Here is a 23,709-nt window from a genome sequence, read left to right as displayed (position 1 = left end):
GTCCACTGATGCACCCGTTTGATCCTGTAGCCAGGTCAGTTTCCCATGCATCTTGGAGTTTCACATGTCTGATACATTGCTTCGTCTTGGTGCATCTGTTGAATCATTCTCAGTCGAGAAGAGTTCCAATTCGACTGTCGAGGCTGCTAAGTCGCCATATGACTCATGTTTTCAGTTGATTTATTTTGAGGTTCTCTGTAAAATCTAGTTTGCTGTGACAAAGGTTGTGCTCAAAGCACATCTGTCAGAACTGTCTCTCGTAAAGCTCATTAATAATTTTTTTTAGAAAAAATAAGGGAAGGGAGGAAAGAAAATGCTTTGGGTTGCCATCTTCAGGAAACTGTGCTACTGGAACTGAGAGCACCTTAGTTTGACCATGTGAGGAGAAGTGAAGATTAAAGCAGAAGGGTAGGTGTCACCACGCCTGTGTGTTTGCATCTGAAAGAGAGAAGCTTTATGGGGATGATGTTTAGGGTTGGCACAGTTCATCTAGGCTGCAGACCTGTAGAATGTCACTAGAGCTTATCATTACCTTTTGGATTCAGGGTTATGCAGTTCATGTGCAGGTTTAGCCAAATGATACCCCATGACATTGGAAACATTTGCAAACACACGCTAGATGAAGATGAATTGATCCAACCAAATACCTTAGGATTATTGTGTCTCATCCAAGACACAGCAGTCTTGTGTTGGGTTTCTTTGAGGACAGCGGTGCCGCATTAAATCAACTTGTGCTCACCATAATGCAGTGCTAACAGAAGGTTTACATTACAGCACAAGCCGAACGCAACTCCTGAAATGTCATGTTGGCTTTTTTTTTCTCTGACAAAATGAATGTCCTACAAGGAAAATTGCATCTTGACTTCAAGAAAATATTGTATGAAAAATAAACCTTTTATAGTGATCATTTTCTGATTGATGACAGGGAATTTGGTCTGTTTTAGGTGAGCCACATGTGGTACCACAGCGCAGTTAATCAATTAACCATTAGTCTGTCAGAGAACTGAAATGTAGAAGGACTGATGGATACTGCTGAGACTGCTGAAGGTGTGGTACAATTCTTTATGGTCCAAATGTGGAGCTCTTTTGTCTTGTTTGGATTCGAAGAAAAAGGGTGTTGAGTTCACAGGCATTCAGCTTTGGATTTTTTGGGACGTGAAAGTGTGGAGGAGTTTGGGATTGTGATGTCAATGCATATTGATGTAATGTGTGAGGTAGAGAAGTCTGATTTAGGAACAGCTGCAGTTTTGTGCACTCTGACTACAAAGTAGTTGAGCTTAATCCTTTGAAATGTGCCATCAGTTTTCAGTTGGAACCATCAGAAAAACACCCACAGTACCAGAAGCTGCACATAGAGTTTATCATTGACTTATCCCAAGAAAAATACATGTTGATAAAGGAGGATTTCTCATCTCTTGTTACAAAAGACTGTATTTGTGTTTTAAGCAACATATTAGAATAGAACCTGAACCACTTGGTTGCATCCATGCAGCCTCTCTTCATTTAGCTTCAGGGAAGTGTCTGTGGTTTGTCGTGTCTGTGACTGTCTAACCTCGCACAGACACGACTGTTAGTTTCTGTCACAGCACAGGAAACGCCGTCTCCTCCTCCACCGAGAGGCGTGACTTGCCTGCTGCAAGCACACACTAGCACATTTGGCAGAGCTGAGCCACGTTTTAGTTTCCTTGTTGCAGGGTTACCTTGGCACGCAGCCTTTGTTTTTCTTACAACTGATCCTCCTTAAAGTGAGGTAAGCTGTGTTTTGCAGTTGGCAGTTTTATGCAGCATTATGGGGCACATTTAGTCCCATCCCCTCTGGGATTTCGACAGTTCAGATTATTGTCATGTTAACTTCTATAGAAGGCAGGTGCACATTTATGCAATTTCAAGTCTCATATCCTGTTTTCGCACAGGAAATGAACTGATCAGATCGGTACCCTCTATGGTCTTCATACTTCATATTTCATACTTGCTGTTCACTTCAGTTGGTGTCAACTCTTTGGCTCATTTCCAGTTTAACCTGATTGCTCAGATATCTTACCTAGTCCATAAGTAAATATTTTAATATATATTTTCTTCTTTCTTGGCATCCCTCAGGGTCAGAGGTCAGTCTGAGCCATAGCACCATGTCTGAGTCCGCCAAGCCCCACCACCCCAACCCTCCAGGCAAAGGGGAGAAGGGCAATGAAGTCGACTTCAGCTATGTGGGCATCGATGCCATCCTGGAGCAGATGAGGAGGAAGGCCATGAAGCAAGGTTTTGAGCTCAACATTATGGTTGTGGGTGAGTTTTACAAATAATCATTTGATAAACGCCAGTGATTGTGCAAACACTGTATCTCAGAATTTAGATAAACATCAGGGATAATGCTAAGTTAATGCGAAGGTGGTGGGTGCAGATCTTGTAGAGTGATGACGCTCATGGTTTTGCTTCCTGTTAAGCTGGATACTGAGAGCGCTTATGCGCTCGTGTTGGATTTGGGTAAATTCATCCTAAAATCTAAACTGACACAGATGTATACAAGTAAGCTTGCACCTGTTCTCACTCCTAAATGTGTTGTGTTTACATCATCTCTGGACTGAGTCAAAACTTTTGCTGAATGTACGCCATACACCATGACTGCACTCACACGCACCACCACCGATCTTCAGTGTCATGTGAAACTCACAGCATGCTTAGTTTGCACATTCTCGACTTGAAAAATAATTCTTATCAGCTGTTCTTTGAAGCTGCTAAGTGTCGTTCTTCGTTTTGTGTGTGTGCGTCCATTAACTAACACACAAACACACCCACTTTAGTGGGGGAAAGGAGGCTGTCAGGCTGAGAGAGTGGCATAATGATGGCGATTGCTCTGACAAGCTGAAGCACACACATCCGTGAGAACTTTCACACTTCTTTTGACAGCAGTGACACACCACCAATTGAGCCCCTCCATTAGGACTGCATACAGTTAAAAGCATGCACAATAATCTGAGTGTTCTCGTGTTAATATTGACTAACAAAAATCTGCATATGAATCAGGCTTAGGTTATTTCGCAGGCTCGCAGACTAACATTTCATGATGTGAGATAAAACGGTGGATCACATTCGCCCAAATACAGTCTCAGAACCGTCAGCCACCATCTGATACTGAATTATCTCTTTTAGTATATTTTTTATTCCCCTGTATTCATGAGCGGTATTTGACCAGATATCTGTTATCTAGGTAAGAAACACTGGCTGTTGCCCCTGGAGGCTGTAAGTCATCAGACAACGGTATTTCCACTCTATTGCACGGATGCAGAAAAACAAACTGCAGAGATAAGCATTCTGCAGCTTTTAGCAACAATGTCCTGAACTGAACTGTTTCCGCGTAATATCTACAGTCTCTTGCGTCGTTGTGGAGGAATTAATTGAGGTTTACAAGCCTTTGTTTATTCAGAGCTCTCTTCAGGTCCTTCACGTTCGCAGCATTTTAATCAGGTTGAAGTCTAGACTTTGAGCTGTTGCTACACTTTAATTCTTTACTTTATCAGCTATTCTGTTATAGATTTGCTGCTGTGTTTGGGATCCATGTCCGGTTACATGACTCTGATTCAGCCAAGCTTTAGCCCCACATCTGACTCTAGAATACTTTAGTATACAGAGAAGTGCCCAGGTCCTGTGCCTGCAAAACAAGACCAAATCATCAGCCTTCCACCACCGTGCTTCCCTGTTGGTATGAAGTGTTTATGCTGGTATGATGTTTGTTTTTTTTTCTCCAAATGCAATGCCGTGCATTATGACTTATATCTGAACTGTCTTATCTGTGCAAAGGACATTGTTACAGAGGTTTGTACAGATGCAGCTTTGCAAAGCTGTGCTGCCATGTTTTTTTGAGAGAGAAGAAGCTTTCTCCTGGAAACTCAAAGAAAAACATACTTGTTCAATCTTTTTCTAATTCTACTGTCATGAACTTTAACATTTCACAGACTAACTGTGGCCTGTAGAGTCTGAGATGTAGCTTTTGGACTTTTGCAGTTTCTCTGAGCATTGTCTGATGTTGGCTTGAACTTGCTTGGACGACTGCAGAGTGATGGACACCAAACTGTTTGGAGATGACCTTATAACCCTTCCCAGAATGATGGGCAGCAACAATTGCGTCTCTAAAATCACTGTTTATGTCTTTCCTCCTCCGCATTGTGTTAACCCACACCTGAATGCTCCAGACCAGCAAAGTGACAAAACTCCCACTTTCTTTAGAGGCGCTCACACCTGCTGATTACAAATTAAACAAATGCATTGGATAAGCAGCAGCTGGCTGCTACTTACCCTCCCTCTCTCCTATAAAAGCAGGGTGTACTTAGGCTTTGTTTAATAGATAATGACATGGTATTATATGTCGTGTGTTATTGTTTATCTGCGGTTGTGCATACTTTATTTTGAGATCTGGTAAGGACCAGGTGATTTTTCTATAACGCTTTGATACTTAAAACCTTAGAACTGAATGAAGATACTTTGTTTTTCACATGACTATGCACAGTTATAGGAAGGGATGTAATGGTGTGGGTAGCACACTGTGACACCTACATCCTTTTTTTTTACTTTTTATATATTTATTTTGTTCACATTGGATTTGTCTGTAGCGTTTCATTATTTTGATACTGATGCCCTGCAAGACATGGAAAAACAAGGACTTGCTGCATAGATGAGTGCTAATCCAAAGGGGGCATATTGATTTCTCAATGCAAAAGAGTGAAGTTAAGGAGTAAAACTGATTTTTAACTGAGAAAATTGCAAATGTTTACTATTCGTGCTAAACAAAGTCAAACGTGTGATCCAAACAGTTTATAATCTGTCACAGATCTCAGTTTTCAGTTATGTTGCAGGCCAACTGCACATTTCTACTTAAATCTGACATGTGCCCACTTGCAGGGCTGCGACACCTTGTAGAAAATTTAAACTTGTGTTGTGTAATGAAAGTTCATGCAACACTGCTGAAGTTGATGATAGAAAAGAACTGAGATGAGTTAAAACCTGACAGAAGTGATTGTTGTTGGGTCCACTTTCTCACTCTAAGGCTTGTATTGACTTGCTCTTATCAAATTCTGAGATCATTACTTAATCTTTTTTAATCTTTACATGTAGATGCTTGATATTTCATTGCTCTAATTCCAGCTTCTTACAAACAAAGAATAGAGAGAAATGTGAGGATATGAATAAATGAATATTGTTTTTTGTGTAGTTCTCCTGAAGTTTTTGTAGACTTCTGGAGTCAGAGTCGGGGCGTGAAAGGTAAGACCTGCTGTGGTCTCGGTCTTGTAGCATTCAGACAAATCCTTTTCCTAATGTCTCCCGAACGCTGGCTGTCCTCAGCTTAGGTTTTTGAGTGTGAGTCTGTGTGAGTCAGTGGCTGAGGTAAAGAAAATGTGAGCGGGTGCTCATGGGTAAATACAATGAACAAGACCGCATGTGAATTTTGTGTGAAAGAGCAAGTGTGTCCCCTGGTGTGACAGGGCTTGGCGATGCTCTGCTCCACACAGTGGACACCCACAGGGCCTGCAAACAGAGAGTGGGAAATATGGAAAATAGGTGCAGTGATGGTGTAAAAGTTAATTAAAATTCAAAAGCATGCTTGAAATGACAAGTTCCAAGTGATATTGTTCTTGATGACTTTACAGGACCCTGTATGCTTGTTGTTAACCAGAGGATGAGTTTTTTTCATGGACTAAGTGAACAAAAGATGCAATCGGTGTACACAGTAACACTATAAAATCAAAGCCACTTTTTTGTGGACTTGTTAGCTTGCTCTTCTAAAAACACATTGCTGTGGATCTTAGTCTGCCAGTACGTGAGCACTGTGGAAGACTATTTGTTTGGTCCGGAGAAAGACGGCGGCGTGTCTGAATCATGTTCACATATGGCTTCTTCTTTGCAAGATAGAGCTTCAGCCTGACTTTGTAGATGTTGAACTGAGTTCACAGAGAGTTATTTTTTCCATCTTCTGATGATGTCATGTGCTGTAGACGATGGAACATTATTTTGAAATGCAGACTGCTGACCTCTGAGAGACTCTGCATCCTTAAGGTGCTCTTTTTATACCCAGTCATGTTACTGACTGTAGCCAATTGACCTAATTAGTTGCAACATGTTCCTTCAGCTGATTTATTTAATTATTTTTTTAGTGCTACTTACTTTTACCAGCCTTTAGCTGCCCCAGTTCCAACCTTTTTGAGACACGTTGCTGCCATCAAATTCAAGACTTACTAATATTTGCATGAAATGGGAAATGTAACACTTTCTACATTTTACGCTCTCTATGAATGAAATATTGGTTTATGACACCCAGATTTTTTTTTTACTTTGTGTTGTAGTACAGTCAGTATCATATTGATCTATTAAAGAACATATGATAGTAGCGCCCATGTTGTCATTTGGTTTTACATGTGCAGTAAATTAAAATGAAATCATTTTAACAACAGTGGACAGTTTTAAATTCAGTAAGAAAAAGTGGAACTATAGTAATGTAATAAATCATTCTGAGATACCTTACTGCTCCCCTCCACCATGTTTGTTTTACAATATATCACAAAGACAACCATGTTCAGAAGAATTATATATCACATTATATATCACTGTAGACACAGGGAATTGGATGATGCTTCTTACATGTAAGTCCGTGTGTGTGTGTGTGTGTGTGTGTGTGTGTGTGTGTGTGTGTGTGTGTGTGTGTGTGTGTGTGTGTGTGTGTGTGTGTGTGTGTGTGTGTGTGTGTGTGTGTGTGTGTGTGTGTGGGGTCTAGGTCTAGGCAGTACATCTGTTCCTTAGCCCCCCCAGGCTGGATTCCCTGCCATCCTTGTGGCCTCAAATATGCACATATGTACTCATTATAAATCCCATACAGCTAATGCGATGCGCATATGGCTTAAGTCTTCCTCAGTCAAAAGTTGAATTTTGGTCGATGTCTTCAGAGAGTTTACACGTTTAATTGTCAGCAGTTTAAAACGCACATAGATGTGTCCCCGCTCTCTCTAAATGTCGCTTGTGTGTGTTTTTGTTTGTTTTGTCCTAATCAGGGCAAAGCGGCCTGGGGAAGTCCACTCTGATGAACACACTGTTTAAATCCAAGGTGAGCCGTAAGTCGGTGCAGCCTGACCCAGAGGAGAGGATCCCCAAGACCATCGAGATCAAGTCCATCAGTCACGGTTGGCCTATATTCATGTTCAGTAGCCTGCAGCCTATACACTGTACACATGCTGCTATTAATAATGCAGCATATGTGTTTTCTTGTTTCTCTATTATAAGGATTTTTTTTCCCAGTATATATTTCCTGTTTTTGTTGTTCTTTTTTTAATACTTAATGTAGATATTGAGGAGAAAGGAGTGAGGATGAAGCTGACAGTCATCGACACTCCTGGCTTCGGGGATCAAATCAATAATGAAAATTGGTGAATAAATTGTTGTACTGATCTCATGTGTTTATTAAAGCATGTGTAATTTAGCAAAGGAAAAAAAAGAAAAGTGTGATACTGATGACTGTGATAAAATGATTTCTATAGGCTTGGTAGTGATTACGTGTTTGGATAAAGCATGCAATGAAACATGTAATCATTTGGATGAACGAGACTGCAGTAGATGGAAAATTGAATCACTACATTGGCAAAATGGCAAAAGTGCTTAACTGGCCCATGTTTCATCACCCTTTTGTGAGAATGTATACAACATAGAGATGAGAGCTTATCATCATAGTAGTTTATTACAACAATTCTTCACTTACTGCCATAGATGGAGTAATATTCCTAAACTTTCCTTTCTCAGCTGGCAACCCATTATGAGGTTCATCAATGACCAGTATGAAGCCTACTTGCAGGAGGAAATCAACATCAACAGAAAGAAGAGGATCCCAGACTCCAGGGTGCACTGCTGCATATACTTCATTCCTCCCACTGGCCACTGGTAAGTTCCCATATTAAAAAGAGATGTGTCCTTTTGACCAAGTGCCCCATTTTTCCTCCCACAGTCTGTGAAATGTATCAAGCCCTTTGGGAATGTGCTCTGGCACACCGTTTGTCCTCAGCTGTTTGACTTGCCCTTTTCCAGTATTTCCTTCCTCACTAACGACCACACGTTGAACTAATTCTCACCTCAATGCTTTCCCTCGTGGATCTCTCTCTCTATCTTGATCATCTCTCTGATTAAAAGGTGAGACGGAAGACAAAGGATTTTACAGACTCTGTTCTAATAAAATCCAACGTATGTGCCAGCAGAACACCAAACTCATTTGTGCATATGTAGATAAAAACACTTGTGCACCAACTGCAAACATGCACCCACTCAATGGCAGCTCCATCCACTGCTGCTTCATATCTCTGTGCAGCAGTAACTCAGCAGCTGTTGACATGTCGTGTGTCTGTGTGTGCCCCCCCCCTCCATCATCTGCTCATGGTGCCACAGCTGCTGCGCTGCTTCAGAGAATGTGTGTGTGTGTGTGTACTTTTTCCTGCAAAGCCGGGTGCAGGTAGTGGACTGGAGAGGGCAGTTGGCATGCTGACACTTGTACAACTACACTTATGTGGGTGCCCTGTTAGTGCATCTATGTATCACATTGCATGCAGCTGCAGAGTTCAGCCAGTTCAGCCCTTGAACCACTCTTTGTGAATATGTGTTCTTATTAGTTGTTATTATTTTTAAATCAGAGATGCAAATGCCTTTCTCGCACCGACCCTGAGAGTTGTGGTTAGGAGAATAAAGCAAACATCTGTCGGGCTGCTGTTTCGACCTGACATGACGCATTTTTATTTTTATTTTGAAGTGGTATTCATCCATATAAGTTTACATATTCTGAGTGGGAGACGTTGCAGTTTTGTTTCAGAAAAAATAACACTGAGTATCAGCATTCAGTCGCCGTGATAGATGGTGTTATTCTTTCTTCCTGAATTTCTTTCTCACAATTCACACAATAAAGTTAGCTGAGGTTTTAAATTGAAGCCTGTTAGCAATTAGGCAGAAACGATGCCAGAAGCTTCTGGATGCTTCTGTCATGTGATCAAGAATGACGGAGATGAAAATGAAGACAGGGTGGTCTCCCATATCACTGGAGATATTCACTTTGTTTTGCATGATTTTGTTTGAAGCATCTTAAACAACACTTTGCCTTTGTTGACACTCGGGTATAGTTTGCAAGTAATTTGCAGTGAAGTTGCGTCCGTGGGCTCATAAGCAGAGCGCAGTCTTGGCATCAGCAGCCACACTGTCGTCCCTGCAGGCAGTCTTGCCGTTACCTCATTTAACATGTCTTCCTGAGAAAACAGAAAGCTGCACCTCAGCCTTTCACCAGCTCAGAACTTGCTTCTGATCATTACTGAGAAAAAAGGGAACAGACTGTGATTTACTCTGAGGTTGTTTCCTCCACATTTCATTTGTACACTGAGCTTAAAACAAGAGACTGTCATTCTTTTCCAAGCACTCAAACAGCAGAATTTGTACAAGCATGTAAACCTAAAAGTGTACATCTCTGAGAGTATGCATGCATGCATATTAATGTGTATGCAGGATATGTCTATTTTAAGAGAGACAATGTACAATTGGAAGTCAACACGAATGCTCAGTCATGCACATCATGCAGCACACATGTCTGTTTGTGCATTCGTGTCTCTGCACATGTTCAATTCAATTCATGCTGTTCCACTTTTCGATTCAGTAATCACTGACCCTGGAAGATTGTTACTCACCAACCTATGGTCTTATTTGCTTATGGCGGTCCTCTGTGCACTTATATTCCACATGACATTTGTCCCCTGAGCATTTGATGTCCTACTTTCTCTGTGTCACTCATCTCTATTTACATCTATGTTGCCCCCCTCCCCTTCTATGCTTTCTATAACACGTGCTCACAAGTGTTACATCCTATTTTTGTGGTGTTATGCTGGACATTTTCTGTGGGGAACTAGCTGGTGCTCTCCTCCAGCGGACCTCAGAGGCTTGGCTTGGCTTGGCTTGGCTGAGGCTAATTGGAGGGCAGAGCAGCCTGTGGGGGAACAACTTGGACACAGCACGGAGACAAAAAATAAATAAATGAATAAAGAAAACTGAAAAAAATGACAGTGTAGAATAGAAATGCCCTAATACTTGCTACCCCAGCATATTCATAAACTGTTAGAAGAGAAGAGTGATTTTTTTTTTTTCATTACACTGAGGAGAGAGCTACTGTAAAATGATTTCATGAGTATTGAGGAGATTTTTAGCAGGACACTGCCAACATCTTTAATTGAGAAGCACTGACAGCAGAAGAAAAGACCAAGATTGCCCTCTAGTGGTTATTCTGTTCCATTACAGCTGTATCCTGCAGTGGGAATGCTCTTTCTCTGGTCTTTTTCAGTACTGTGGCACCTCACAGTACAGAAAAAAGGATTTACATCTTGGAGTATGTGTGAAAAATAAAAGTGGCAACTACAGTTTTATAGATATATACACGTATGTATGAGAAAAACATGATGTCTCTTTGTATTGCAGCCTTAGGCCTCTGGATTTGGAGTTCATGAGGCGTCTCAGCAAAGTGGTCAACATCGTACCCGTCATTGCCAAGGCTGACACACTCACCCTTGAAGAGAGGGATTACTTCAAACAGACGGTAAGAGGAGTGTGTTTGAGTTTATTCATGGATGTTTGGATGACTTGTGGTATTTTGACAAAAAAAACACATTACATTTTCCTTCCTGCCATCTCACTTGCGTAAATGTTCTTTAAACTATGTTTGAATGCAGATACATATATATCTTTTTATTTAGATCATTTGGCATTTTAAAATCACAAGCCCAGTTGTATGTACATCAGTACCTGCTGGTTGGTAATATATGAAGAGCTGCCAGGTCCCACAAACAAAAGACATCTGGTCAAACCCACATTGTAACCACCCTTGGAAATACTCCATTATCTCCATAACTGTGACTCTTTGAAAGTCAGGCTCATTCCACATGGAGGCATTTAAGTACTATTTATTTGAAGCATTTATTTTCTGAGCTCCAGCCTTCAATTTTTAAGTCTAGTTCTTCTTTTAGATATGAAACCTTTTCTCATCCGCCAGCTGAGCAGACAGAGCCTTCATGACTGTACGGTCACCCCATTTTGTGGTGGAAATATGTTTTACCAGTCAGTTATCTTTTATATCAGTGACAAACAAAACTCTGTTAGAGTTTTTCATCATAACATTCTGCTCAATTTTGAATCCCTTTTTATTACTTCAGTCCAGAAATGGAAATACATGCATTCTAGAGATGCATGGTTTTTGCAGGACAGCGATGCTAAAATTTTAAGCTGATCTCATAAAACATAATGCATTATTGCATTATTCAATAACTAATGATATATTAAGAATTAGTTGTTTTCTTCACTTGCAAGTTGTTTCGGATTAAATCTTCTACAATGTTATGTTGAATGTTATTTAAAAGAATGTTCACAGAACACTAAAATGAAACCTGCATATTAATGCAGCAGTGATACAAATCCAAAAATACTGATGCGCAACTTAAATGCGCAATGACTACTTTTATTACTACTATGACATGCTTTTACTTAAGTAAGCCTGTTAATACTGAACTTTACTTTTTGTGGAGTGTATGGGCCTACTTTATTTGATCATCAGCAGTGACCTCAGCAACAGGTGAAAATAAAAATGCAGTTTCAAAAAGAACCAGTAACAACAACATGTCATTCAACTAAAAGAAAATAAGAAAACAGACAGGCAGCTGCAAGACCAAATCTGTTGTGGGAGCACGGCAGCTCATAAAATCATACTTGGTGACAGCACATGACACAGGTGAGAGTGCAAAGCGCGCCTGTCTGCGTCAAGGCCAAAACAAAAGTTCAAGCTACAAAACATGTGCTCTCCTTTGACTTTCTGCTGTGCGAAGTCATCTAATCCTCACCAATTTATTCACTCTGTTATACAGGAAGCTCTCCTCTGAAACCTTACGTTTCCCAGTTTCTGTCATGACGTCTGTTGTTGGAACAATGCTGCGTAGTTTTACACAGCTATAACTAGACTTTTGGAAGCTTTTCTATGACAAATACATGTCAGTAGCTGTTTTAAGGAAGTTGTGTTGACTGCATATACTCTACACCTGTGACTGGTGGCGAAATCGTTCCAAAGTCTGTGGCTTTCCCTGGACCACACACCTACGGGGTGCTTGCAGGCGCAACTCGTCAATTTAAAAACTTCCTCATTCAAAATTCATAAAAGCTCACTAATTTTAATGCTTTCATGCACAACAGTGACAGTGGGACACATGAGACATGTCCCTCTTGCTAAAGATGATATTAGACTCTTTCAATTGAAAACTTAAGGAAAAGAATCTCAATTTCATGAAGCTGATTTGAGTCTGTTAAATTTGATTCCATCCACCTTTGAAAGCAAAATTCCACCTGACGAGACGAGTATCTTCGTAACGCCGTGTTTTTGTTTTTTTTTCTTAAGTAAGCACTCCGAGCAGTACTTCCACCTCTGCTTAGGTTAAAATATTATGTTGAGTCAAAATTTACAGGGACATGTACATTGCTGTGGTTTTACTTTGGATATTTCCATCCTAATACAATCTTTAGCTTTTGCTAATGGTCTCTGCTATAAGCACATGCTAGCAAAGTTGCCAAGGCTGTAATCCCTATTCTTTTATCCTTAACTGCTGCAGTAAACTAAATTAATCATAGACTTCTTCTTCTTTTTACCTCACTGGAACATTTTGTTCCTTTTGAGGGTATATTAGGCTTTTACTTGGTGTATATATATATAACTGCCTTCTCATCAAACGAGAACTGAAACTTCTCATTCTGATAGTGCACCCTCACAGCTCTCACCTTCTTATCTTGGCTTTCCATACTACAACAGATTCTTGCTCCTCTTGGCTTGAGTCTTAAACGGTCTGCTAAATCCCCCGCTTTGTAAGTTTCTGTTGGATAATTCTCAGTCCACAGGAGGCGGTCAGTCACCTGCCATTCTCTATATCTCTCCATCCCTCCTTTTAAGAAAAGACTCTTCTCATTTTAGATAGGTGGAAGCAACACAGTGGGTGTTTTGGCTGCTGTTTCTTTTTCCTCGAATGCTCGTCGCACCATCCAACAAGAACAAAACAGTGGTGTGCCCTGGCCCTGACAGAGGACAAAAGCTACGGGGCTTGTAGCTGGATTGTTTTGGTTGGCCACACATGTTCAATATGACCCTGAAGATTATTGACTAAAAGCTTCTTGTGCCAAATGCTGTTTTTTGTTCCGTTCCTCCAATTTGCCCTGTAACAACTTACCATGGAAATAGAATTTATTTTCGTTTTTTAAAATAAAAGAACCAGAGTTTCTGGTCTGCGTCTTATAATGTCACCCTGAGAAACCTTTCAGAATAAACAACAAAATGTTGTCAGAGCAGTAATTTTTGGAGCAAACAGTCATTCATTAAGAATATTTCATATTTCTCTGCATTCATACCTGAGCTGCATTCATTGGAAAGATCAGCATGACCATTTTATTCTGCATATCTTTGTCGTATTTGCCCGTCTGATTCCCCTTTGTGCAGCCTTCCTGATGTCAGACACGGACATCTCTGATGTATGTGATTTCACAACATATTTTTGGCAAATTATAACTCTGTGTTTTTGTCTCATTTTGCATGGCGGTGTGCAGATTAGGGAAGAGCTGCGTTCCAATGGGATTGACGTTTACCCCCAGAAAGAGTTTGATGAGGATGCAGAGGACAGAATGATCAATGACAAAATCAGGGTAAGTTCACGCTGGTGAGTTCAGTCACTTCGATTGTGGGAGCAGAGGCAGTAGAGGGCGGCACCTCGCAGTTTCGTGACAAAGTTAATTTTGCTTTTAATGTAAGACTCTGTTAGATGTCATTTTGTCTCCCTTTCTGGTTTTCTTTGGGAAATCTCAAAACCCTTGATGCATCACATTAATGTAGTTTCTCAGTAATCCAGGTCACGGTCATTCTAAGAGCTTTAGTAAAGGCAGTTGGGCTTCTTTTTCTTAGTTCTTGAAGATGTTTCAACTCTCATATAAAAGATCTGAAAGGCTTCACAGCATATTGTTCTGGCTCCCATCAGGAGATGATTCCCTTTGCTGTGGTGGGCAGTGACCAGGAGTACCAGGTGAACGGGAAGCGGATTCTGGGAAGGAAAACTAAATGGGGCACCATAGAGGGTAATGCACATAAATCATCAAACGAACACATGAAATGGAACAGCATGTTCACATATAGCTGCCACTACCAGCGTCGATTAAAGCAGAACTCAATTAAAAATGTGTATATATCAGTACGGACTGACCCAGTGATAGATTTTGTAGTAAGTACCTTGATGGTTTGGTTAAAAACTCCAAATAGGCTTATTTCCAACACTCATAACTAGCCTGTCCAAACAACAGCACCAAGGCCATTTTATTCAAACAAATAAAGCAGTCACATACATTCTACGAGATCAGTTACTGCAACATGAAAAATTAACATGGTCTCCTCATTTTTGGTGTATTTCAAACATGTGGCTGGCTGGTTTAAGCGGCTGCCATGTTCCTATTTACATAAGTTCCTCTGCATCTGTAACCAGGGAGATGTATGAGACAGGGGGGGAAGATTTATAGACACTTTGTGTCCTTCGGTATAACAGGCAGAAATATAAAACACACACATACCGCCTCACAGACGCACTTGCACAAAACAACTTTGATGCAGTTTACTTTTGTTGGCCCGCGCTGCACGCTCACACTGCCAAAGAAGTTCTTAGCGAGTGCATGTCCTCACGTCACCCACGAGTGTATGCATGTGAGAACAGAGAGAAAGGCAGGATGTCTTACTGGGCCGGCAATAAAAAGGCTTCTGTGAAAGACAGCTGAAGGAGACCTGGACAGAGGACTGTTAGTGCTTAACAAACACTACGTCCTTCACAGGACACCCTCAGCACTGCTCTACAGCTGCGCTCAAGATTATTACCTGTCCTATAAATGCATTCTGACGCATTTTGTTCCATTTAAGAAGAAGAAAAAACATCTTAATTCTTCAGACTAATGAATAAAAGTACATTTGACCTATGATTTATTAACCTCTATCTACTCATTTATTAATGTCTGTGACATGTTCTGGTCAAAATGCCACAGAGAGACAGTGCAACAGTTCCTTTTTCAATATGAATTTATCTATTTTTTTACAACATGGCGTGGCTCACTAACTCCACTACACCCAACCAAAGGTTGTATTAAAGCCACCAGAGAATGTAACTGACGTACTGGATGTATAAACTCGTGTAGTAATTCCTCTGCACAAATCAAAAACCCTGAGGCTGACATTAAGAACTGCTACCTTTTATACACTACTTTTCTCAAATGTTAACAAGTTTATTTTAGGTAATGATGGAGTTACTGATGTTGTATTTAATGACTAATAGGAAATCAGAACTTCAGATTAGAAGACAGATTACCTAAAGGGGATCTGAAAAATTTGACAAAGAGCATTGTTATCCTTATTAGCTTCTTTCTTTCTTAAATGAACTATATACATTTGAATGTGCTGATAACAAAGCAAGAGTTTAAACTTTCCATATACTACCCTCAAGTTCAAAGCGTACTATTTTTACTGTATGTGATAAAGTTGCAGATGTTGGATATTTCTACTCTGAGCACGGATCGTGACAGAAATTCTCTGCAAATCTCAGCGGCTCTCTGAATTAAGGATTTTCTTTGTCCCCTTTAAAGCTATTGAGGGAAACGTGTGAAATGGATATCTACATGAAGAGGAATTATTCAGCTCTTAGGAGTCATTAAAACACCATATTAGAATGCAAGACTCTGTTTGCTGCTTTTAGAAGAAGGCCCTTGTTAGATCAGTGAATTATTCTCGGAGATTAGAAATTATACCTTCGTGTTTGCCACTGCATTTATTACAGTGCTTACAAAGGATTAACTTCTTTACACTATCTCTTCCTCAGTTATACATAGAAACTCTTTGAATGTGCATGAACTTTGGGAAAAATACAGTCTTTTCTGGCTGACAGCACAGTAACTCCATTGTGGTGAAACTAAGTGGCAGAGGGACACAGATGTGACAAATTTGGCTTAAGAGGAGAAACCAGAAATGAAGTCGCAATATACCATAAGGGGAGGAGAAGCTATTTATTTTCAGGGATTGAGGGTAAAAATTAGAAAAGTATGCATGCATTTAAATCTATATAGGGACTTCTCAATGCCACCGCAAGTGTTCAGATACCAGCAATCCAGCTCATTACAAGTTAGCATCGCTCTTTCCCTTGATGCCACTAATCAGCACTCACAGACCCAGCAGTTATTCCCCTCTCCTTCTTTCAAAGTGAATTTAATTTCCTGCCCTGGATTTTAAAGCGTTCCATAAATGGCACCCTCCTTTATTTAATTTTCAACCCTTGGCATAATCTATAATTCAAACATGTGTTAAACTCCACTACAGGCACCAGTGACTTGTCATGGGGAGTTTGTTAAAACATCTCACTTAGACTTCTCCCATATAGAAGAGAGCTGAGTCGTGTTCAATTACTCCAAAGAGGAGGCGTGTGTTATCTTGGTTTAAGAAAATTGCAGGAGATGTCATGTTAGAGGATTATCCTCAGTAGATCTGAGAGCGACACTGTCATCTTGTGGCATTTTAGGGTATGGCATTATGAGGATGAAAAGGAAAGGCATTCAGGATTGTTTTGGTCTCTTCCAAGTTGTGATATTTATCTGTTTCTTCTTTGTTTGCAGTTGAAAACATCGCACATTGCGAGTTTGCTTACCTGCGAGACCTCCTCATCAGGTGAAAATCCATCTTGGCCTTATTTCATCAGATAAGAAAAAGCACAGTATAGTTTGAATACCAAATTGAGTTTTGGACAGAGCTAGCTGCCGTATCGGAAATCACTCATTGTATATTAAAATGAACTATAAGCAGGGATGAATCAATGAAATTTCACTTCCCTACAAAAATTAATAGAAATTAAATTCCTTAAAATATTTTGAGCACTTTTTAAGATATTGTTACATCGACCATTGCAAGCTTTTCCAGTGAATCTTTTCATGGGAAGCACATAAAGCAGAAAAGTTTGAGTGGAGAGCACAAGTTATTGCAATGGAAACGGAAACAAAGATCTGGCATTGAAATACTTTCCTCATATTTGCAGGACACACATGGAGAACATCAAGGACATCGCAGGCAGCATCCACTACGAGACGTATCGTGTCCGTCGGTTAAATGAATCAAACGCCAACCTCAACTCTGACCCATCTGACCATCCCCCTGTTGAGCCGAAGGCCAACGGTCAGCCCAAGGAGCAGCTCGGCGCCCTGCAGGCTAACGGAGTGGCTGCTCAGCACGAAGCCTTGACCCATGAGATGTAGAAGGTCTGGTGCTGAGCCAGCTTATGATGTCGGGACACAATCGGGCACAAAACACACACTCAGACATGTTCTGTTTACATGAACAAGCCCACATGCACACAAAACACCCAACACGTAAACACACGCCCACTCATGCTGTGAATCTCCAGCTGCAAGACACAAAATGAAGACTCGATCTGAACATTTTCCTCCCATGGGCTGTTCTCTTCTCTGTTTTTTGTTTGGCGGTTCTTGCCATTATTACAGACGAGAGTAGAATTATGTCTCACCACATCCCTCAAAAGAAAGAAAAAGGTTTTTAATGCCCCAAATTACCTTTGCAAAATCTTAGTTGACAGAAATCTTATCCATCCAGGGCTGCCCAGATGAGCATAATAGGCATGATTTCAATTGAAGTACAACATGAGATGATTATAGATGAGCTCTAACCTAAAAATAACTTAGTGCCACTTGCTTGGTCTGCTTTGTGTTGTGGTGTATAGTATTTGTCAAGTACTAGGGTTATGTAGGGATGCTTAGATTAGGTTTAAAGTGTTTATGGAGAAACTAAAGATATTATTGACACCTCCGCACTGTAAAATGGAAAAGAATGCGTCAGCAGTGCGGAGTAGCCGCGGGAAAAGGAGTCCCATTGTCATTTTTCCGTTGTGTTTTAAAACCTCTTTTTGCCAAACCATACAGTCCCTTTCTATATAATGCCAGTAGTGTTGTGTAATACAGCCATGATGTGTTTTACATTGCTCATTTATTGTCGTATTTTATTGCTTATATTGATGTTCTAATGTTATTGTATACTTTGGGGGTGCACGTGTTGTCTCATGCAGTTTTTTTTGTTTGTTTTTTTTTTGGTTCATTTTTCTGACTGTAAACCAAATAAAAGTAAATTTTTTTGGCTCTAAAAAGAAGCACACACAGTATAGAGTTGATTTATGACTATGTATTTATATGTTTGTTTAATGTAGTCCATTTGATTCAACTTTCATTCCAGCTGTTGGCTTCCTGAATTTTGTTGTACATTATTAACAGCTGCGATAAGTTTAGGTTTAGACTATGTTTTTGTTTTTTGTTTTTCTTACAGCATGTTGTACCCTATATGCGAGACTGCACTGTATCTAGGAAATAAAATGACTTTACGTGCTGGTGAGTAGAACCAAATACATGACATTTACATTACTAAGCTGATTTTTGTCATTTTGTCTGATGCAGAATTTCTTCAGTTGTGAGGAGGGATTTGTGCCTGAAAAAATGAAGTAACTCCCATAAAATGAACTCATGTAAAAGCATTTTAGCAGAAATGTTTTTGGAAAAATGTTGGATTTCACAAACAAGCTTGAGGGATATTTTCTAACGCATATATCTAAATAGAGCATTCTAATTTCTAAATGAAAGGCAGCATGGTCTTAAGTGAAAGGACAACTATTTTCCATCAAACGGAGATAATAAATTCAAAATAACTATTTTCTCTTATCCAGAAAAGGCTATTGGGTTAAACTTTTAACTGTTGTATAGTTCTTGTGTAATTTGTCATGCTATAATGGATTAAGGTTTTAATCTCTGATATGCTAACTCAAAGAATAAAGATTGATATTTTTATTGTTTGAAGTTGGTTGTCTTCAATGTGAAATGTGTAAAGAGGTATAGAAAAAGTGCACAAGTGAAGTTACTCTCTGATGCTTTTATGTGTAACTATTCAGACCAATTTGAATAATCTCAAACTCATAGAAACATACCAGCGTTTCATCAGTTGAGCTTGAATTTCATTTGTATATTTAAAAACGCCACAATTTTTCAGCTCACACCTCATATCTGATGAACTTGAATCTTTTTCACAAAAACGTTATATATTCATGGTCATGTTTATTTAGATATCATCACATTAATCAAAGAATACGCTCTTATTCACATTGATTTCCATTTTTAAATGATAATCAGAATGGCTCAGAAAATGAAGAATTTTCAACCAAATGGGCACTAAAAAAAATGCTTGGGTTGTTTTTTGGGGGGGTAGTTTTGTACTTGCTGTTTCTTGCTGGTGACTCCCAACAGCCTAATATGCCTAAGAACAAAAAAGTTATTTTTCCATAATATGTCACCTTTAAAGCAAGTATATTCTATGCCTTCTTAAAAGGCAAGTGACAGCCAGGTTCTGCTAATGAAATGCACTTGATAAAATAATCATTAACAGGTGTGTACACCTCTATGAAAGCAGAAGTTTTGGCAGTTTGCTGATCTGGAGCATTCAGGAGGAAAGACATCAGCCATCATCTCAGAGAAGCAGTTAATGCTGGCCATCAATCTCAATGGGTTCCTTTACCGGGGCAGCATTAATATGGCTAATAGGTGCATAGAAATATAGTTGTATGTATTAATTGGCAGCCATGAATTTCAAGAGAAACTATCAGTATTATGCACAGGTATTTTTTGTTTGAGCAAATTCCATAATAGCCTTCCTTTTTAGGAGGAAAGCATCTCACCATGCCCATTTCACAATGCTTTAACGGGGCCTCTCATTTACACCTGTCACACTCTTTCTCAACAACCCTGCTGACCATAATGCGCTGACAGTGTTGCTTATCGAAGGTCACTGTCATCCTTTCACACAGCAGACCCACTGCTGTGGCTTTTGCTGCTGTCTTTGCATTGGATTCATTCTCTGTGCTGAGGACGACACTGCCATGGTGACAAATAACAAACATGAGGGTGAGAGACAAGACACATGCAGAAATATCAGTGTATCTACCTAAGCGCACACCCTGACACTTCCACCTTTACAAAAACAGTTTCTCAAGCAGCAACACAAAAGCATGACAGTGAGTGATAATGACATTGCTGGAACCACTATGACAGAGGTGGATAGGGTCTGAGTTTAAATTCTTATATTTACATTTAAAAGATTTTAATGCTGAAAATTAAACACGTTAGAGAGCTGCATTTAGTCTACTGTAAGAGTCTAGACTGAATTTTACAATGCATGAAACCAGAACTGATTTATTTGAGAAATTACCATGTGCAAAGGCAGAAACTGTCAAATCCAAACATATGCATTTTATGGATAACTTAGCAAGTGCTTTACCAAAAGCATCTGCTCTTTATTGAGCCAGTGTATTTCAGCACACGACCTTCATTAGTTTTATTATTAAAGTGTGTGAAAGCTCGACAGCTTTTGATGACACCTGCACTCTAATGCTAGCATTCTTTTGGGGGTACTGTATTTAATCTTTGTTATTGGCTAATATATGTTACTAGCTGCCATGTGCCACCAGCTAATCTCTGCTACTAGCAAATTAGGTACCTTACTAGCTAATGTAGACAAAAATGTTTGGTTGTGTTGATTAGTCTGCAAAATTGCAGCATCTTTAGCGACGTTAAAGGTGCAGATAAAAACATTGTCAAATGCTAATGATACCAAGTAATGATTGGTAATGATACCAATGCTAATGAAGACATCGTTCCATTCATCCATTTCCTATACTTGCTTAATTCAATTCAAGTGAAGAATTCAGAAAAGTTCCAAAGTTTTCAATCTGTATTTATTTTATAGCACAAGGAAGCTTTAATTGTAAAGCTTAAGGCTAACAAAGAGTTGGTTGCTATGGTTAAAATGATCAGAAAAAGTAGGATTCACAGGCTTTTATGAACTATGTTAGCCATTTTGAGTTCCTGGAAACCACAATGTGTATATAATAGGAAATTCCCCCAGCCTAAGAAGCCTGGTTTCGTTGTTACAATGTACAAATAATGACAATTTGCCAGTTCGTCAGCCTGTAAAACTCTGACAAACTAAGCATTTTGACTTGTCATTATTAGAAATCATCAAAGTCCTCGTTTTCCAGTAACATTAGCTAAAGGGGCATTAAAGTTAGCAGATACAGCATGTGTTGAGCTACACTTTGCTCTCGCAGACAACATGCTCAGCTCAGACAATAAGCCAACATGAACCTGAGGGAAGACTAAATTAATCAACTATTAAATAAGACTAGCTTGAGCTTGACAGTTTCTGACAAGTTTGTACAATTAGCAGTATACATAAACTGACTTCATCTAGCTTGTCTGTAGATACCTGGGTTTGGTGCTCAGTGATGTGTTGGCAGGACACAAAGAATAGCAGTTGATGACTGACAAGGTAATAACATATATTTTTTCTTGTTGTCTTGTACTTGTAAAGAGCTGATGGAGTAGAAGATGCATTCATTTAAATACTGAGTAGTCTTTTAATTATTTTTTTAATACGATCAGTGTATTACTGCTGTAATCTCCAATCACAGTGTGAAAAAGGGAAAGACACATCCTGTTGGGAAATTTCTCTTAGACGTTAACTAGTTAGGATAATTCTTCACATTCATCATTAAAAAATCATTAATGTATTGTTTAAATTTCAAAGCTATAAGATAACTAAATCTTTTAATCTTTTCTTCATAACGAGCAGCTACAGGCTCGTCTAAGAAGCTGCCTAACACTCTGAAGATTGAAAGAACAGATGCCTCTAAAGCAAAGGAATGCTATAGGGAGACAGAAGTGTTTTAGATAGTCATTTCCTCAGCCCATAACGTAATTAAGAAATGCCAATTAACCAGAACTGTGGAGGTCAAGTTTAGGTGAAAGACGAAGAAACTTTTCAGAGAAAATGACTCGTAGAATTGCAAATCAAGAAAATTAAGAAATGTTTAGAGTTTCCTTTGATTTAGCAGACTAAATGGTGGTACACCATTCTACAATACAGCCACATGTGCATAAATATGACCCGAATGGAAGAAAATACTGCGTCTTCTTTACAAAATTCTGATTCAGATGTTTGAAAATGAACACCTAATCTACCCTGAAGCACAGATGAAATCAGCTGAATTTGCTGCAGTTTGGAAAAGTACAGCATGGAGAAAAATGAGAAAAGAGTTTTTTATTGTTTTATTTAAAGTTTTACTGCCTCTCCATTTATTGGGTACAGGGGTGCAATGATCCTGGTAGCAGCTTTTCTTATAGCCAGTGGAACACTTAATATTTCACTTGTAGTGAGAAGAATGGTTTCAACTTAAAAATCAATCATTTCTCAATGCAAAAAATTAGGGCGATAGAATAAGGAGGGGATACGGCAGGCTGATCCCACACACTCAACTGTAACTCCGTACTGAATTATTTTCAGGAAGCAAATGGCAGCCAGGCCCTCTCTCCAGAAGTGCTTTAGAAATGTAGGAATTTGTGGCAGATCAAACAGCAGTTACATTATGGTCTCAGCTGGATCAAATCACCCAGTATACCACTGAACTTCAACTAACACCTTATTTGTTTATGACAGCAGGGTCTGGCAGCAAGTGGTTCGAAGCAAACTCATGCATGAACGTAACCTACACCTATTCAGCCTTTTCTACCACTGTTGTATGACAGTGTTTTATATCGAGCCAGATCTTAAGAAATGAGAGAGCAAAAAGAAACAATCTCGAAACACATAGCTTTTTAAAAAAATTTTATCCCATCATGAATTCTAGTTCTTGCAATGAGTCAGTCATCTAGCCAACCTAACATATTTGCAGTGTGCTAGTTTACCATCTGGCTGATGAGCCTATCAGTGAGCAAGCCAACACCTGTCTGCACTAATTGCTACTTGTACTTGTTTTTTACCTCTCAGTCATGAACATTCACACACTCACGACTTCACACAAGCGCATCTTTTGTCAGCCTTCTTCTCTTTTGGAGCGACTTAGATATCAATAACCTTTTCTCACCTGCAAAAATAACCCAAAACATGAGGCTGTTTCCCATTGCTGAGCTCACACATTCTGCGTTGCTACTCAGCACAAAGGAATCCACGCCAGGTAATTTATTGGTTGTTAATAGATGTTCATTAACAGGTTTACATTTATGAAGACAGAGCATATTGGTAATTGTCTTTTATGTCCTCCTGTTCACTTTCTACTAATCAGAACATTTAAAACAACCGACGTATTAACTCAACTAATCTTTAATTCTGTGCCTTATTTACCCTTGAGTGCTGCTGAACATGAAGCACGGCACTCATGCTTGTTGTTTAGGCATGCAAAGGCAGACATGTTTGTTTGAATTTTGCTTGTTTCTAGCCATGTTCCTGCCCTTCCGCCACCACGAACATTACTCCCCTTGACCCCATCCACACCTCCTTTCTCCGCCTGTTATCTGTCTCCCACCCTCTCCAATATCAGGGCGCTTACGTTTGCGGTGAGGGCGGGTGCGTATACCACCCCATCTTGTCTGTATGCAAATTATACTTGTTTTGATTAAAATACAGCCTCAGATTTTGGTAAAGTCAGCAGTGGAGGTTTTGCAGAGGAAAAGGCACGTGAAGGTTATTTAGCCATGGTGAATATTGTGGAAGCTGCTGTTTAGTGTTGCTGAGGAGAA

The 23,709-nt window shown here is 39.6% G+C and overlaps 1 protein-coding gene across 5 annotated transcripts in view; it reads left to right on the top strand.

Annotated features, from left to right (window-relative positions):
- The window catches only part of septin9b (septin 9b), a 65,707-nt gene extending 46,765 nt beyond the window's left edge, over window positions 1-18,942 (top strand). For 4 of the 5 annotated variants that reach the window (XM_072383445.1, XM_072383446.1, XM_072383447.1 and 1 more), the window contains 9 exons: window positions 2,098-2,283; window positions 7,035-7,163; window positions 7,325-7,406; window positions 7,777-7,914; window positions 10,471-10,588; window positions 13,624-13,719; window positions 14,049-14,145; window positions 16,708-16,759; window positions 17,124-18,942. In XM_072383445.1, coding sequence (XP_072239546.1) covers window positions 2,098-2,283; window positions 7,035-7,163; window positions 7,325-7,406; window positions 7,777-7,914; window positions 10,471-10,588; window positions 13,624-13,719; window positions 14,049-14,145; window positions 16,708-16,759; window positions 17,124-17,340 — 1,115 coding nt within the window. In that variant the 3' untranslated portion in view covers window positions 17,341-18,942. Of the gene's footprint in view, window positions 1-1,642; window positions 1,751-2,097; window positions 2,284-7,034; window positions 7,164-7,324; window positions 7,407-7,776; window positions 7,915-10,470; window positions 10,589-13,623; window positions 13,720-14,048; window positions 14,146-16,707; window positions 16,760-17,123 lie in introns of those variants that run through there. The other variant, XM_072383448.1, reaches the window with a different exon arrangement.
- The last annotated feature ends 4,767 nt before the right edge of the window (window positions 18,943-23,709 follow it).

The sequence above is a fragment of the Leuresthes tenuis genome, unplaced genomic scaffold (genome assembly GCF_036924035.1).
Source record: "Leuresthes tenuis unplaced genomic scaffold, fLeuTen1.0.hap1 SCAF_4, whole genome shotgun sequence".
In the NCBI taxonomy this organism is placed as follows: domain Eukaryota; kingdom Metazoa; phylum Chordata; class Actinopteri; order Atheriniformes; family Atherinopsidae; genus Leuresthes; species Leuresthes tenuis.
Note: the sequence above shows the minus strand (reverse complement) of the source record. Positions and strands in the feature narration are given on the sequence as shown.